At 53.7% G+C, this 15,953-nt stretch overlaps 1 protein-coding gene across 4 annotated transcripts in view; it reads left to right on the top strand.

Moving 5' to 3' along the window:
• Nucleotides 1–14,841, top strand: part of Fignl2 (fidgetin-like 2) — a 28,393-nt gene extending 13,552 nt beyond the window's left edge. Inside the window, exons 2-3 of one of the 4 annotated variants that reach the window (XM_006521284.1) lie at nucleotides 7,107–7,923; nucleotides 10,623–14,839. In XM_006521284.1, coding sequence (XP_006521347.1) covers nucleotides 10,634–12,568 — 1,935 coding nt within the window. In that variant the 5' untranslated portion in view covers nucleotides 7,107–7,923; nucleotides 10,623–10,633 and the 3' untranslated portion in view covers nucleotides 12,569–14,839. The other 3 variants (XM_006521283.1, XM_006521282.1, NM_001214911.2) reach the window with 3 other exon arrangements.
• The last annotated feature ends 1,112 nt before the right edge of the window (nucleotides 14,842–15,953 follow it).

The raw sequence follows: 15,953 nt of genomic DNA, 5'->3' as shown, positions 1-15,953 counted from the left end.
GCTGAAGGGAGACACAAGAGGAGGGAGGCAGGGTGGGTCCTGGGGAACTGGGTTGGGCACCTTTGGTCCAGTTGGTGCTGAGTGCTTTCTTGTGGTGTTCTCGGAAACAGAGTTCCCTCTTTGTCTATTGCTGGCTTCTCTTGCCATCCTACCATTTTAGTGAGACCCCATTTCCTTGTCTGGAGACAGAAGAAGCAATTTTGAACTTCTTTGGGTGCCAATCAATCTACCCACCCATCTACCCATCCATCCACCCACCCACTCTACCCACTCTACCCATCCACCCACATACCCACCCATCCATCCACCCACCCACCCTACACACTTCATCCATCCACCTATCCACTCATCCTACCTGCCCATCCATCCACCCACCCACCCATCCTACCTCCTACCCACCCACCCACCCACCCACCCACTCATCAACCCACTCACCCACTCATCAACCCACTCACCCATTCACCTATCTATTCATCCACCCACCTGCCCATCCTAAAACCTATTAAGAATTACTGTGTGCCAGGCACTGTCTTAGCTTCTTGGGACAAAGAGCAAAGCACACAGAACTCTCGTGGGGCTTCTTAGTGGTTCCTCGGGGGTTGGGAAGGGGAGGGGAAGCAGCCTACAGGTAAAGTGCTGGCAAGAGCATGAGGATGAGGGCCAGGGTGTCAAGTGAAGCTGAGCTGTGAGGGTGAACATGAACGACCCCAGGGTGGGAGCTCCCATTGGGACAGGGATGATGGCCGAGGCGGAGGACTCAGACAGATCTGTCCACCCATCCCTACGGTGACAGATCTGTTAGGACCTCTCAGCCACGAGAGAACTTCAGCTTCTAATCTGAGAGGAGTGGGTAAAGGACTTGTGAAATGGGTCAGTCATGCAATGGTGAGGACCAGAGTTTTATTCGCCACAGGAAAAAGAAAGCCAGGCACAGTAGTGCAGTGGGTAGTCCCAGCGCCAGGAGGCAGAAACGGATGGATTCCTGGGGCTCAGTGGCTAGCCTAGCCAAATCTGTCAGTTGTAGGTTCAGCAAGAGATGCTGTCCCAGAAAGTAAGGTGAAGGGCAACTGAGGAAAACCTTCCACATCGGCCTCTGGCCTACACACACACACACACACACACACACACACACACACACACACACACACACGCGCGCGCGCGCACGCGCTCACTTGCACATACACTTATGCTCACTTGCACACACACATACTCACATGATCACATGCATGCACACACACATACTCACATGCTCACATGCATGCACACACATACACACATTCACATGCACACACATACATGCTTATTTGCACATACACACATACTTACATGTTCACATACACACACATGCTCACTTGCACACACACACACATACCCATGCTCACATGCACAGATAAACACATGCATACACACATACTCACATGCTCACATAAACACACACACACACACATGCTCACTTGTACACACACATACACACATACTCACATGCACACACACATATACACCCATGCTCACATGCACAGATACACACATGCATGCTCACTTGCATACATACTCATGCTCACATGAACACACACACATGCATGCTCGCTTGCACACACACACACACACATGCATGCTCACTTGCACACACACATACACACACACATACTCACATGCACACACACACACACACAGATGAAGAAGTAAAAAAGCTTTTGAAGGATGAATGGTGACACATGAGAAATTTTAGAGCACCCTCGTGACTAGTAGGAAACAGAGAAGACAATGTGGTAATTGGGGTGAGTGAGACATGCCCCTGAGGTGCTGAGAAAGGCTTCCACTCTGTACACAGTTTGAAGTCGGGGCAGCTAACGTGTGAAGGAGTGGATGATGAGAGGCAGCGGCGTCTGTCTTGACAACCAGAAGGGAGGAAGCTGCCCTCTCCTGCCATGGAGAAAGCTGAGGGTGTGTGGAGGGTGGGAGAATTTTGATCTGGGGCCATGCTTTTGGTATTGTCTTTGTGTTTTGGGACAAGGTTTCATGAAGGCTGCCTTCAAACTCATGACTTAGCTGAGGGTGACTTTGAGCTCCTGACTCCCTTCTCCCACTTCCAAGCGCTCAGATGGCCCGGGCATGTGCTCAGCTTTGAGTTTGAGACTTGTTCATGATGGTGGTTAACTGTTGGCCTGCAGGCTGCATGTGCCGGCCATGGTGGAACTCGGTTAAGAAACTGCAGAACTCGGCCTAGGTTGCATCCATATGCAAGTGATGCTCAGATTTTGAGACTGGCTATGATGATTCAAATGCCTGAATGGAGAGAGAATCAGAGTCGAGGATGTGAGCCTGTGAGGTTGGCTAGGGGCATGATGGATCACAGCTAGAGAGGCAGAGAAGAGGTAAGGACAGGGAAAGCCTGGTCTGGTGTCTGGTCACCACAGTCAGTGGAGTGAGACGTGTGGAGGCGGGTGAGTGGAGTGTTGGGCCCCGAACGCAGAGATGAAATGAGACGAGGATTTGGAAATAATAATTTAGACAATTTTCAAGCTGTTGGCTTTGGGAAAGTTTTAAAAAGCAGGCAGAGGATGTAGTCAGAGATCATTCCAGGCTTTGCCCCCTACGGTGGGAAAAATCACAGCATATTATGGGCTGATGAGGACACAGTGGTGAGGGGGGAGATTGGCCCTGCAGGAGAGTGGAGTCGGGAGAGCTGGGAAAATAGGATCAGGGCCTAAGAGGAGGACCACACACAGCTCAGTTCATCCACCTCTGTTCTTATGGCCAAGACTTTCTCCAGCCTCCCCCAAGGAGGTAAGGGGTTAGCGACAGAGGGCTGCAAAGGATGCAGGAGAGAAACAGGACTCTCCGTGGACCCTGACGAGCTGAAAAATTACTGAGCAGAGAGCACATGGCAGCTGTGAGATACCGCACGAGCCAAAAGCCTGTCTGTGGCTCTGAGTGAGCAGGGCTGATTTCTCTGGATTTCTTCTGGGAGGAATAGTGGCTTGCATTCTTGTGTTAGGCTGGCACCCCTCAGCAAAGAGACCTGTGCTGTTCTCAGACAATTAAGAGAGGATAAGCATCTTGGATAGAGGCAGGTGGAGGATCAGTCCAAGGAGGAACTTTCAGGTCCTACCATCCCCACTCCAGACCTGTGCTTGTTTCTCACACCCCTCTGCCTCACCCCCTCCGCAGCCCCATGCTCTTTACTCTGGCTCTGAGCTAGAAGTGAAGTTAGGGACAGCTGGGGAGGGCATTGCATCTCCTGTTCCCTCAGCACCGGTCCTCGGTGGGCACATGAACCTTGCAGTGGTGGGTGCAGATAGAACAAGCTGGTACCGAGGGGAGAGGTCAGGTCCCCTTTCCAGGGACAGCCATGCTTCCAGGGCATTGTTCTCGACCCTGAAAATATCTACTTATGTTTGTGGAATGGGAGGACAAGAGGACTGGCATGGATGCTGTTTGTGGCTCAGCAAACTTGTTCCCTTTTTAAAATCTTGGGCCAGGATTCTGTGTCAAGGCTCCAATCTTTGCAGACCCATCTTGGGTGATGTGCACAGACTCAGATAGCCTTGGCTATGTCTGAACTTCCAGAATAAATCTTTTATCCCTCCCTCCCTACTCCCTCCCTTAGTTTACTTTCATAAGAAAAAACAAACAAATCCAACTAGGCAGGTCTCAGTAAGAACTTATACTACTCTTACAGAGGGCCTACGTTTGGTTCCTAGTATATATGTTGTGTGGCCTATAATTCTAGTTTCAGGGCATATCATGCCCTCTTTTGGCATCTGCTGGTATGTGCATGAATGTGCACATAGCCCTAAACACACACACACACACACACACACACACACTTTATTAATAGGCTGGAGACTGTTACTTTTGCATAGGACCAGGGTGCGATCCCCAGTACTCACATGGCAGCTCACAACCATTTGTACCTCTGGTCCCAAGAGATCAAACACCTTCTTGTAGTCTCTTTGGACACCAGGCATGTGGTTGGTTTACATGTAGGCAAAACACCCATATATAGTACATCAAATCAACTGTGAGTCCCGTTGACACCAAAAAGTACCAACAGTTGTCAGAGTTTTGAGAATAGTAGTGATTTAAAATGAAACAAAACAAAACAAAACAAAAACTTTGTTGTTTTTTGTCTGTCTGTTTCTTTCTGTAGTCCAGGTTGGCCTGCCTCTGCCTCCTGAGTGCCGGGATTAAAGGCGTGCACTGCCACCCGGCCTTGAAGCTTCACTTTTGATTTGAATGTTTGCAGGAGTATACTGTTTTAAGGCTTAAGTCAAGCTTGCTCCACACATCACGTCACATGGTTGTTTGTGGAGAACGCTCAGTTTTCAGAGGCTCTGTTAGCCACAGTCAGCAGCACGTACTACTCTGCTCGTCCTAACTCAAATGCATTTTTGGCTGATACTGCCCCGTTCCTTCTCCCTCCCTTTCTTCCTGACCACACTCAGCTGATCAAGGCTGTGAACTTGGGCCACACTCTGACCCCATCCTACCTGTCATTGGCTGTCATATGATGATTGATACCATAGTGTCAAAGGGAGAAAACAGTGTATTTAGCAAATGCGGGCCACAGTCACTTTTCCAGTAACTTCTAATTCCTAGACATGCGTTGATCCCCATCCATGTTAGGTCCTGTGCCAGGCCCCCAGTCTGTCCCCCAAGTAGCAGGACCCCCGCTGTGCTGGGGCCTCTTCTCTGGCCTGGAACTGGGGAAAGAGGTTACTGTGTGTGGTAATCATAAGGACTGGGTTTAAGTACCCAGTTCTCCAGTTACTGTCTCTCCTCTTTCAGTAGCTGGGGGTTGGCATGAGGGGCAGGGTCCAGAGGAGTGAGGCCTGTTCAGGCTCTGCCAGGGACTGTGGACGTCCCCCCACCCCAAGAGTTGTAAGCTGTAGACAAAAGCCTGTGACAAAAGGCCTGTGGGAGCCTCAGTGAATAGATTAACTAACGAGATCTCCATGCAGAGGCCCCACAATGGGATTCTCCACTCAGCCCTTTTGTTCCAGGCTAAGATAATGGAGCTGGAGGAGGCTTGCCCAGAAGGGGGCATCAGCCCTCCTCCACCACGGTTGAGTGGCGACCAGATGCCCCTTCTCTACCATGCACCCCCCCTCCCCGCCCACCCCCAGCAGAGGGTAATGGAATCTGGAATCCTAGAATTTCTGAGGGGCTCCTGGGAATGGAGAGGGGTGCTGACAAGGAAGCTGCCCTTTGTTCCCATCCCACCCCAACTAGATTGTGTGACTTAGTTTTTGAGAAGCCCTGTAGGGCTTTAGTGAACTGTTTGGCTCTTCTCACAGGGCCAATAGTTCTTGCCAGAGTGTAAAGCTTAGGTGAGGGTTAGGTCTGGCTGGTGGCCATGCAATGATTGTGTGGGGTTCACTGGGATTAGATGTGGAGCATCAGACCTCACGCTCTGACTGGTGCACAGAGATGGGCGGGGCACCCGTAGGCGGCAAGACCTCAGGAAGGCAATGCAGGACTGTGGCACATTGTGGATGTTGGTACACTGGGGACCACCCACAGAAGGTGGAATCACTGTTTTGCAATCTTGGACTTCCTAACACTGAGAAGTGGGGCTGTAGGAGAAACTTTTTTCTTCTATTCGGTAATTCTGTAATCACTGGTTGCTCTGTTGTGCTCTGGGCAAAGCTAGGCAGGGACCACCACACACACACACACACACACACACACACACACACACACACACACACACACACCACATAGATAGATACCCAGATACACACAGAAAAACACAGACACAGAGACAGATACACATGCACACACACAGACACACACAGACACACACATAGAAAGACACACATAGACACACATGCACACACACAGACACACATGCACATACACAGACTCACACACAACACACACACACATGCACATACATAGACTCACACACACACAGACACACAGACTCACACACACAAGACACACACAGGCAGACACACAGAGATAGACACACAGACACACATAGGAAAACACAAAGAGACACACATGCACACACACACACATAGAAAGACATACAAAGATAGAAAGGCACACACAGATGCACAAACACACACATATAGATACACAGAGAGACAGAGAAAGAGACACAGACACATACAGACATACTCAGAGAAAGACATACACAGACAGACATAGAGACACATATGTACACACATGCACACACACAGAAAGACACAGACAGACAGATGGGCACGTACACACACACACACACCACCCCTGTGTGGAAAGAGAGTGCTTTCTCCAGAGTCCCAGCTACCAACCACTAGGGCAGACCACAAAAACTAACCAAGGAGCTGTTTTCCAGCCCTGGGCCACGTGCAGCTGTGTGGCAGCATATCCACAGGGAAAGGGACAGCCCTTTCGGGGCTGTTTGGCCAGGAGGATACAGTTTTCCCATGAGGTTTGAAGAGCAAACCCACAGCACTGGGAGACAGCTATGTCCATTTCCCTAGGCCAGGACAGGTGTGCTCTGTCTCACATGGGTGAAGCACAGAGCAGGGGACTAGGAAGTGGCATAAGGACCATCTTGTCCTGTCAGAGCAGGAAGACTTCTAGCCAGTCCCTTGTTCCACCCCCCCCCCGCCCCCCACGTCAGTAACCTGTTCAACAGCGGGCCAAAAGGCACCACCTGGGATTTGTAGTTTGGACTGCTTTTCACAGTCCTTTTGAATCCCCAGTCCCTCTGCCTGCTGGATATGATGCCCTTTAATCTGGAGATACAGGTTCCATAAGGTTGGGTAGTCTGCTCAGGGTCCCCTGTAAGTGTCTGAGTCTGGCTCTGAAATACGCTTCTGATTCAAAGCTCCTATCTTGCCCAAGTCCTGTGTCTTCCCTCACCCCTGGCCTGGCTGACCTAGGGGCTATAGGACAGAGTATGATTTGGGAGGGTTGCAGGAGGGCTGGTGGCTGTGTGGACATGTTAAGGGCTGGTAGCGGGGAGGGAGTTGCAGATCTCCAGCCATCCTGAAGGCCAGACCTGTGTGGCTTGGTCTGTAAGGATGGACCTCGCTCCAGTCTGCAGTCTTCAATGTGTTGTATGCATTCGCAGGTCCAGTCTTGCAGTGTGTTGTATGCATTCGCAGGTGCTCTTGCTGGATACCGGCACTTCCAAGTGCACACGGACCCAAGGCTGCACACACTCTTGCTTTCTGGTGTGTCTCCAGGCTCCTTTTGCTACCAGGTTTTTCAACTTGAACACAGGTGCTGGGGCCTGGCCTCCCTTCCTTTTTTTGTTCAACCCTGTCCTTATACACTAAGATTTAGACCAGATCTTTGTCCTTTCCCTTGCTGGGCTTGAGGGGAATGTAACACTCTAGAACCCAGCTCAGCAGAAGTTGCTGGAAGAACAGCTCTTGCCTCCCTGCTATCCTAAAGGCCATGTAACAGGTCATGGTCACCACGTGTAGACAGACATCCTCAAAAGAAGTGGTTCAGAGCCTGGCTGGCAGTTAGTGGGGACCTAGGGTCAAGGGAAGTCATCTTGGAGATATGAAGAGTACACTCACCAGGGGGAAGGACCTGGTGTACAGCAGTTAGGCTGGACTGATGATCCTGTGCTAGCTCGAGATGGGGATCTATTGAGGTGGGTGGACCGTCAAGCTTTTGGTCACGAGGTGGATACGGACGCAGATAAGAGTGAAAACAGGAGCCATGGTTTCGTGTTTCTTTTTTTCCTGGCTAACGTGGGGAGACCTTGACCTGAAGTGTTTGAGGAGAGCCAGCGAATGAGTGGTATAGGTGCCATGTCAAGCACGGGGTCTCCTGCAGAGGAAATTGAGGGCCGAATCAGTCTAGGAGAACCCGTCAAAGTGGAAACCTGGGATCCTTAGTCCGATGAGTGAGCGCCAGCGCTGCCTAGCGGAGGACTTGGGTGAAGACTGCTGGAGCCAAGGCTGGACAGTAAGAAGAGACACTGCCCGATAAGGGAGTCGAGGGTCGGGCCCAGGCCTGGACCTTCATTGTGCCCTTCTTCCCTCCGTTGGGTTTGTGTACCCAGGGGAGACGCGGTCCTCAAAGTCACATGTTTTTCCTCTGAGCCAGAACACAGGTAATAGTAACTGTGGGCAGAGCCTGGGTTTGATGTAGTGACACACTTGCATTGATGTAACTGATGCTACCTCCTGTGACCCTGTCACTGGGTCACTTGTCACCGGACGTCCTGGGAAACTGCTCTTTTGACTGGCTCTCATCTTTGAAAACCCCTCAGAGAGAGCTGAGGCTCTGAAAAACACGCCCCTCATGTAGTACGTCTGGCTGCTGGCACCCTCCAGGACTTACCTTCCTTCTAGGAGCCAGTGACTTTCCTAATGCCTTCTCTGTGGACCATCAGGCATTTGGCTACGTGGTTGATATAGATGGTTAACATGGGGGGGGGGATTCACTTTCCAAGGCTGTCTTTTGCCATTAGCCATGGCACGGCCACGTTGCTGTGTATGACCATTGCCACTATGGCTGGGTGTGCAGAGCCGGTGGAAACACTTCAACCCCATCTCTTGGTCCTCTCTACAGGCTCACCGTGGTTAGTTTTGTTGGTGTGCACTGTACAAGAGCCCGTCTAGCTCTGTAGGTTGTGATGTCTCCAGCAGGTGGCAATAGAGTATCCTAAGGGAGCCGCCTGTGGTTTGCTTTGCTCTGTGCAGTTGAGGCTGGCGTTAAACACCAGGGCTCAGGCTCCTGAGTGCAAGGAATGCAGGCAGGCACAGCTGCATCTGACCAGCCCTGCTGTTCCAGATGTACTGGTCCTGTCATCCGGGATGCACTGACACCCCCCCACCCCCGCCCGTAACCCTTCATGGTGCTACCAAAATACCAGTCTTTTGGTGAGTCCTTAACTAGGAGTGTTATGCTCTCAAGAGCCCCAAGGTCAAAGGCCTCTATTTCCTTACTCCACAAAGGATGTTGCTTTCTCGACTTCTCAGCTGGCTGAACCATTCGGGATACCTTTTGATCTAACCCCAGGCCTAGTAGGACATGCAGGATTTGATATGATTGATATGATATTGCCAAGAAGCTTGGGAGTGTTTACCTGGCCCGCGGGAGACTGTGGGTTCCAACCCCAGTGCAGCAAAATATGCACATACCAACACAGAGTTTGGAAGCTTTGGGCTTGAGAAATAATCACTGTAAAATCAGTATGCCATGGGCTTATGTCATCTTTGGAATTTTGTCCTTGGGTCAGGTCGGTTCACTGGAGGCAGGTGCCTACATGGTTCTATTTCTTGGGCCCTGTATCTCTTATTGGTTCAGGACTGGTGCCTTGATGGGTGCTAGAGGAGGGTGTAGGACCAGCCTGGGAACATTTACCCTCTTCATGGTCCAGAGGTGGTATCTCACAGATTGGCTCTAGGATCCCCACACCACAAATAGTTTTGCTCCCTTTGAGTAAGGGTGTTTTGTGAAATGAGTCTGACCACAGCTCCCTCTTCATTTGGTGACTGGGGAGCTCAGAACAAAGTAGGGTTCATCTTTAACCCCTCGGGTGATAGAACCCGGGTCCCCGAGCATGAGATGAGGCAGGTACTTTACCAGCCCTGTGATGCACTTGACATGATCTGCATGCTCGTACTATCTCACATACCTCAGCACACCATCTGTTCATCCCAAATAATGTTTGTAAGGTGATAAGAGTCATTTTGGATGGAGCAGGTAGCAGGCAAACAAACAGCATTCGGTCAGGTTCTAGTTTTTTGTTTTAAATTATTTATTATTTATTTAATGTGTATGAGTACACTGTAGCTGTCTTCAGACACACTAGAAAAGGGCACCAGTCCCCATTACAGACAGTTGTGAACCACCATGTGGTTGCTGGGAATTGAACTCAGGACCTCTGGAAGAGCAGTCGGTGCTCTTACCCACTGAGCCATCTCTCCAGCTCCCAGGTTCTAGTTTCTTTAGGCCAGTGGTTCTCAATCTTCCTAATGCTGCAACCTTAAATATAGTTGCTCATGTTATGGTAATTCTCAACCACAAAATTATTTTTGTTGCTACTCCATAACTCTAATTTGGCTACTGTTACGAATCATAATATAAATTTGAGTGGGTTGGGGCGGGGAGGGGTATGACCTGAAGATTGAGCTTTAGCCAAAGGCCGGAAGAAATCAAACCGCAAGGAAATAAGGTTGCTGGGCTAGCCACTGTGGTTTCCAGGGCTGATGGGTACGCTCACATCCCAGGGCCTATGGTGGACCTTTGAATCTCAAGGGAACGCCAAGGTGGACAGAGTAGGATGTCAACCTGTTGGGCCTCATATCCAGCAGCTCTGGACAGGCTGCACTAATCTTTACAAACCTTGATACGCTGCAGTGGCTGGCCCATAGTGAGCGAACAGCAAGTGTCTGCTACGGGTGAGCCTCACATGGTCTGGCCCTTCCCTCGATCTGGTCCATGGAGGGGCATAGCCGGTGTGGTCAGGGTAACTTGCCGGGAGTGAAGGTTTACTATGGCATTTCTGCATTCCTCTTGGAGTACAGCAAACTATTTTAAAAAACTAACTCTAGGTCTAAAGGGTCTCGGGTAGCCTGTCATTGGCTAACCAAGCTGTCAGTGGGTCCCTAGAGCCACTGCAGGAGCTGACCAGCCGCTGTTCTTCTCGCCTGCAGCTCTGTTGAAGATGCACTGGACACCGGAACACGCCCAGCCCCTAAACCAGTGGCCAGAGCAGCACCTGGACGTCTCCTCCACCACTCCGTCGCCGGCTCACAAGTTGGAGTTGCCTCCAGGGGGTCGCCAGCGCTGCCACTACGCTTGGGCACACGACGACATTTCCGCCCTCACAGCCTCCAACCTCCTCAAGCGCTACGCCGAGAAGTACTCCGGAGTCCTGGACTACGAGCGCCCGGGCCTGGGCAGCTACGGTGACGCCGCCTTCCTCAACGGTGCCAAAGGGGACCCGGAGCCCTGGCCCGGGCCAGAGCCACCTTACCCTCTAGCCTCGCTCCACGAAGGCCTCCCGGGAGCCAAGGCGGCTGGCGCGGGTGGCTCCGCCGGCCTCGGGGGCTCCCCGGTAGTAGCTGGCAACCTGACTGAGCCGCTGTACACGGGCAACGCGTGCGGGGGACCGTCGGCGGCCACTGAGTACGCGGCGGGCTACGGAGGCGGGTACCTGGCGTCCGGCTACTGCGCGCAAACGAGCGCCGCGCTCGCCCCGCCGCCCCCGCCCGCGCTGCTGCAGCCAGCGCCGCCGCCCGGCTACGGCCCCTCGGCGCCGCTCTACAACTACCCGGCGGCCGGCTACGCGGCGCAGCCCGGCTACGGGGCGCTCCCGCCGCCCGCCGCGCCGCCCGCGCCCTACTTGCCCTCCGGGCTGGCGGCGCCCACGCCCCTGCCCGCGCCCGCGCCACCCCGGCCCGCGCCCTACGGCTTCCCCGCGGCCGCCGAGGGCGTGTCGCTGAAGCGCAAGGCGGTGGACGAGGGCGCGGAAGCCCGCTACCGCAAGTACGCTTACGAGCCGGCCAAGGCCCCCGCGGCCGACGGCGCCTCCTACCCCGCCGCGGACGACACCGAGTGTCGGGGCAACGGGTTCCGTTCGAAGCCACCCGGGGCGACGGAGGATGGGACCGGCAAGTACGGCGGCGGCGGCCCTCTCAAGGTCCTGGGCTCCCCCGCCTACGCGCCGCAGCTCGAGCCCTTTGACAAGTTCCCGGAGCGGGTCCCGGCCGCCCACGGAGGCTTCGCGGAGCCGTCGGGGGAGCCCGCCAAGGGCGTGGACCCGGGGGCGCTGGAGCTGGTGAGCAGCAAGATGGTAGACTGCGGGCCCCCAGTGCAGTGGGCGGATGTGGCGGGCCAGGGCGCGCTCAAGGCGGCCCTAGAGGAGGAGCTGCTTTGGCCCTTGCTGAGGCCGCCCGCCTGTCCCGGCAGCGCGCTCCCGCCGCGGACCGTGCTGTTCTTCGGGCCCCGCGGCTGCGGTAAGGCGCTGCTGGGGCGCTGCCTCGCCACCCGACTAGGTGCCACGCTGCTGCGCCTGCGCGGAGCCGGCCTGGCGGCCTCGGGCGCCGTCGAGGGCGCGCGCCTCCTGCAGGCGGCCTTTGCTGCTGCGCGCTGCCGCCCGCCCGCTGTGCTGCTCATCAGCGAGCTGGACGCGCTGCTGCCGGCGAGGGACGACGGCGCGTCCCTGCGGGCGCCTCTACTGACCTGCCTGGACGGCAGCTGCGGCGCGCGCGCCGACGGCGTGCTGGTGGTGGGTACCACCTCGCGGCCGGCGGCCCTGGACGAAGCTACCCGCCGGCGGTTCGCGCTGCGCTTCTACGTGGCGCTGCCCGACGGCGCGGCGCGCGGGCAGATCCTGCAGAGGGCGCTGGCTCAGCAGGGCTGTGCGCTGAACGAGCGGGAGCTGGCCGCCCTGGTGCAGGGAACTCAGGGCTTTTCTGGGGGCGAGCTGGGGCAGTTGTGCCAGCAGGCAGCGGCCGAGGCGGGCATCTCTGGACTGCAGAGGCCCCTCTCCTACAAAGATGTGGAGGCTGCTCTAGCCAAGGTGGGCTCTCGGGCTCCCTCCAAGGAGCTGGACTCGTTAGTTGAGTGGGACAAAATGTATGGCTCCGGACACTGAGGGTGGCAGGGGAGGCCAACTCTGCCTGGGGGTGCGGGGGGGTGATGTCTTTGGCCAAAGGAGTGATGAATGTGGGGCGGGGAGAGGGCGGGCTCTCCCGGTGGATTTTTTTTTTTTTAAATGGGAAGGAAAATGCTTCTGCCAGGCAGATCGATGCCATATGCACCGGTGTACTCAGGTTTTTTTTCCTATTTATTGTGGACGGGAAGTTCGCCATCTCCGCTCGGCAGACTGGCCATACCCGACATGAGTTGGCACCAGGGCCTAAGGAACTCCTGCTCTCTCTCCCCGCAACCTTTGTCTCTTGTCCTCTGAGCGACATCCTCCTTTCCCATTCTACTTTCTCAGTATTGGCTTAGTTTTTCTTCTCATGGTTGTGTCACTGACCCCTCCCCATGCTGTCTCTGTTCCTTTTCAGCTCTTCCTTCTGGTCCCCATCCATCACCTTCTGTGCTTGTCTCTGTCTCCTGGACCCTGTGCTTTAACCCTCCCTCTCTCATTGTTCTGATTCACACCACAGCGACTCTTGGCGGAAGTTCTTTTGGCCCAGAGGCTGAGAAGGGGGGTGGGGGACAGGGAGCCCCAACCCCCTCCGTACTTTACCCACCTGAAATCTTGGGGCCTTAGGGGGTGGGACAAGGATTAAAAAACCACCCAAAGAAGGCTTCCCCCCCCCTTTTTGGTTTGTTCATTTTTGAGGGGAAGTCCCAGAAATGTAGGTTGCTTAATATTTTAGGCCTCTTATTTTTGTAAGATGTGTAGGATTTGCTGTTTTTCGTTTTATTTTGACAACTCAGGAAGAAACTGACCTCAGAAAGAATGTTAGAGTTTGGCTGCTCTCCTGTTACCCCCAACCCCGTCCCTGGGGAGCAGATTCTCCCAGACCAGAGAGATTTGGGGCTAATGAGGAAAGACCAGACCCGAGCCCCAGACTGCTGTCCCTGGGATAGACGCAGAATGTATCTAGGGGCTTTCTCCCCAGGCCCAGCTTGCAAGCAAGAGGATGGGGCAGAGGCTCCAGGGGGTGCTGCTTGCTGCCTTCTTACCATTCTTCCCCGTGGGCCCCAGTCCTCAGCTTCCGGTGGTCTGTGAACCTTGCAGAGAGTTGGGGTGCTCTTGTCCATTCAGCTGGGCAGAAGGTTCTCAGGCCATCTGACTGGAAGCAGGTTCTGTCAGAGGTGCTCAATAACAGGCTAAGAGGATTGCCTCTGGCGTGAACGTGGTCTAGCCACAAGTCTGGCTGGACACAACATTGACTACTAGGAGCCAGGCACCCTGTGACGAGACAGAGCACTGCCCTGGAAAGGGTTCTGTGTCTCTGTGTGGGGTGTCTACTTGTCCCCATGGAGCTCTGGGTCTAAACTGAGGGCCTGGAGGGAACTGGGTGCTTTCCTGTGACGTTAGTCCAGACTTCTCTGCAAACCACATCCCTCCTGCTCCTTCTCTTGATAAGGCTCTTTGGTCCCCTCAGGCCATTTCACACTCTTTGGTGCAAAGAAGGTACACCCCCTATCTTTGTCCCACCTTAGCCCCCCTACCCCTTGCCCCTACAGCTCCTAGATCCCTTCATGTTCTAGATGCTGAGAATACCATGAGAGACATGGCAGGAGCAGGGGCAGGGTGCTGAGGGCAGGTGTGAGGAGTGTGAACAGGAGAGCTACTATGTCTCCTTCATCCTTGTTCTCTCCAAGCCTCTCTCTGGAGCCAGCCGACCAAGTACAGGGCTTGATGCTTCAGAGCAAGTGGCCCAGGGTGATACTGCAGATGATCCTCGGTGGGGCCTAGAGTAAGGGAGTTCTCTCAGGTCTGGGGTGGGGGTGGGGATACCGGTGCAGGAAAGTGGGGGGGGGGTGGGCTGGGTTAGGAGTACATGGACCCACCGCTGGGGTCCCCACACTTCCTTTGCTGGGCTCTTTCTGTTCCCGGTTTGGAAGCTTTGCACAAGAAGACAGCCCCCGGCTGCAGCACCTACCTCACGAGCATGGGGCAGGATGGCAGGGCGGGTCTAGCCCTAGCAATGTTGGGGGGCATACCAAAGAATCCAGGGATGGAGCGCAGGGGAGGGCACACCGGCCCTCCACTCCCTCTGCTAACATTGGGTTGGGATCCTCTCTCGGTTGTAACCCATTTCTACCTCATTTTGCTGTGTGTTGTACATGGACATATTTATCTCCTATCTGATGATGTTCTGCAGTTGTGGCCTGTCTACCTCAGAAGACACTGTATTTTAAAAGAAGATATTACACAGTATTAAAGTTATGATGTGTGGCATCCAGAGGATTTCTTGTGGGTAGTGGGATATGGGGAGTGTTGGCTACTTGGGTCTGTCAGTCTCCTGGCTGTGGTTCTGAGTGTTTCTGTTCCTTGGGACTGGAAGAGGAAGAGGGGCTCCCAAGAGCAGGGCAGTAGCCCTGGGTGAGCATGATGAGGGTCATATTTGTCTTCCACAGGGTGGAGGGCAAGGTTTGGAGACATCTGAAGCCAAGTCCTGCGGGCCACATGAGATCTTTTGCCCATTTCCACCCTGCTGTTCAGTCCTGGTTATCACTCACGGTAAGAAGCCGTTGCGGGAAAAATGTTGTGGGAAATAATAAAAAGAAGAAGGAGGAGGAGGAGGAGGAGGAAAGAAAGAAAAGAAAAAAAAAGAGAGAAAGAAAGAAAAGAAACCACCAAGTTCCTGAGCTCCAACCACTTACTCTCTGCCCTCCAATTCTCCATCAAGGCCAGAGCTCCCGAGTTACCTTTGCTGCTATGCCAGCCCCATGCAACGACTGTCCACCCCACGGTCAGCCTCCACAACACCCAGCAACCCGGTAGAAACAAAATTCTAGAAGCTTATAATTAAGGAGTCGGATTTACGTGTCAATAAATTTTCAGTTCACAAGATGCCCACACAATAATTTCAGGGCCAATCGATAATGTTACAAGCTGCCCACCTAGATTAGACAAGCAATCCCAATTATTCTTTCCTTTATGATGTCATATCTACCTGTGGCTATTCAAAGCCATGCTGCTTCAGGATCTTCTTCCTGTCTGTCCTCCATCTTGGTTTTTTCCTCTCCTCCTCTGAGTCCCTCTCTGTCCCTGCAACTCTTCAGGCTGCCTCCCTTTCCCCTGTCCAATCACAGGCCTCCTGCTGCACTAATATTTTAATGTAATTGGACAGGGAAAATCCTGCCACAGAAAAATTAGGGACACCGTTTAAAAGTTCTGTGGAGAGGCAGGTCCTTGCCTGCCACACACAGCTGGACTCTTAAAAATGTACCATGGGCCAAGGGAACAGTATTCTTGGCTCTCTCTCTTAGGGCTCACTACAGGTTCACAGAGGCAACACCAGAAGCAGCCTCTGGGGGCGGGGGTGTGTGTGTGGGGGAGACAAATGCAT

This window comes from Mus musculus, chromosome 15, assembly GCF_000001635.26.
Source record: "Mus musculus strain C57BL/6J chromosome 15, GRCm38.p6 C57BL/6J".
Taxonomy (NCBI): Eukaryota; Metazoa; Chordata; class Mammalia; order Rodentia; family Muridae; genus Mus; species Mus musculus.
Note: the sequence above shows the minus strand (reverse complement) of the source record. Positions and strands in the feature narration are given on the sequence as shown.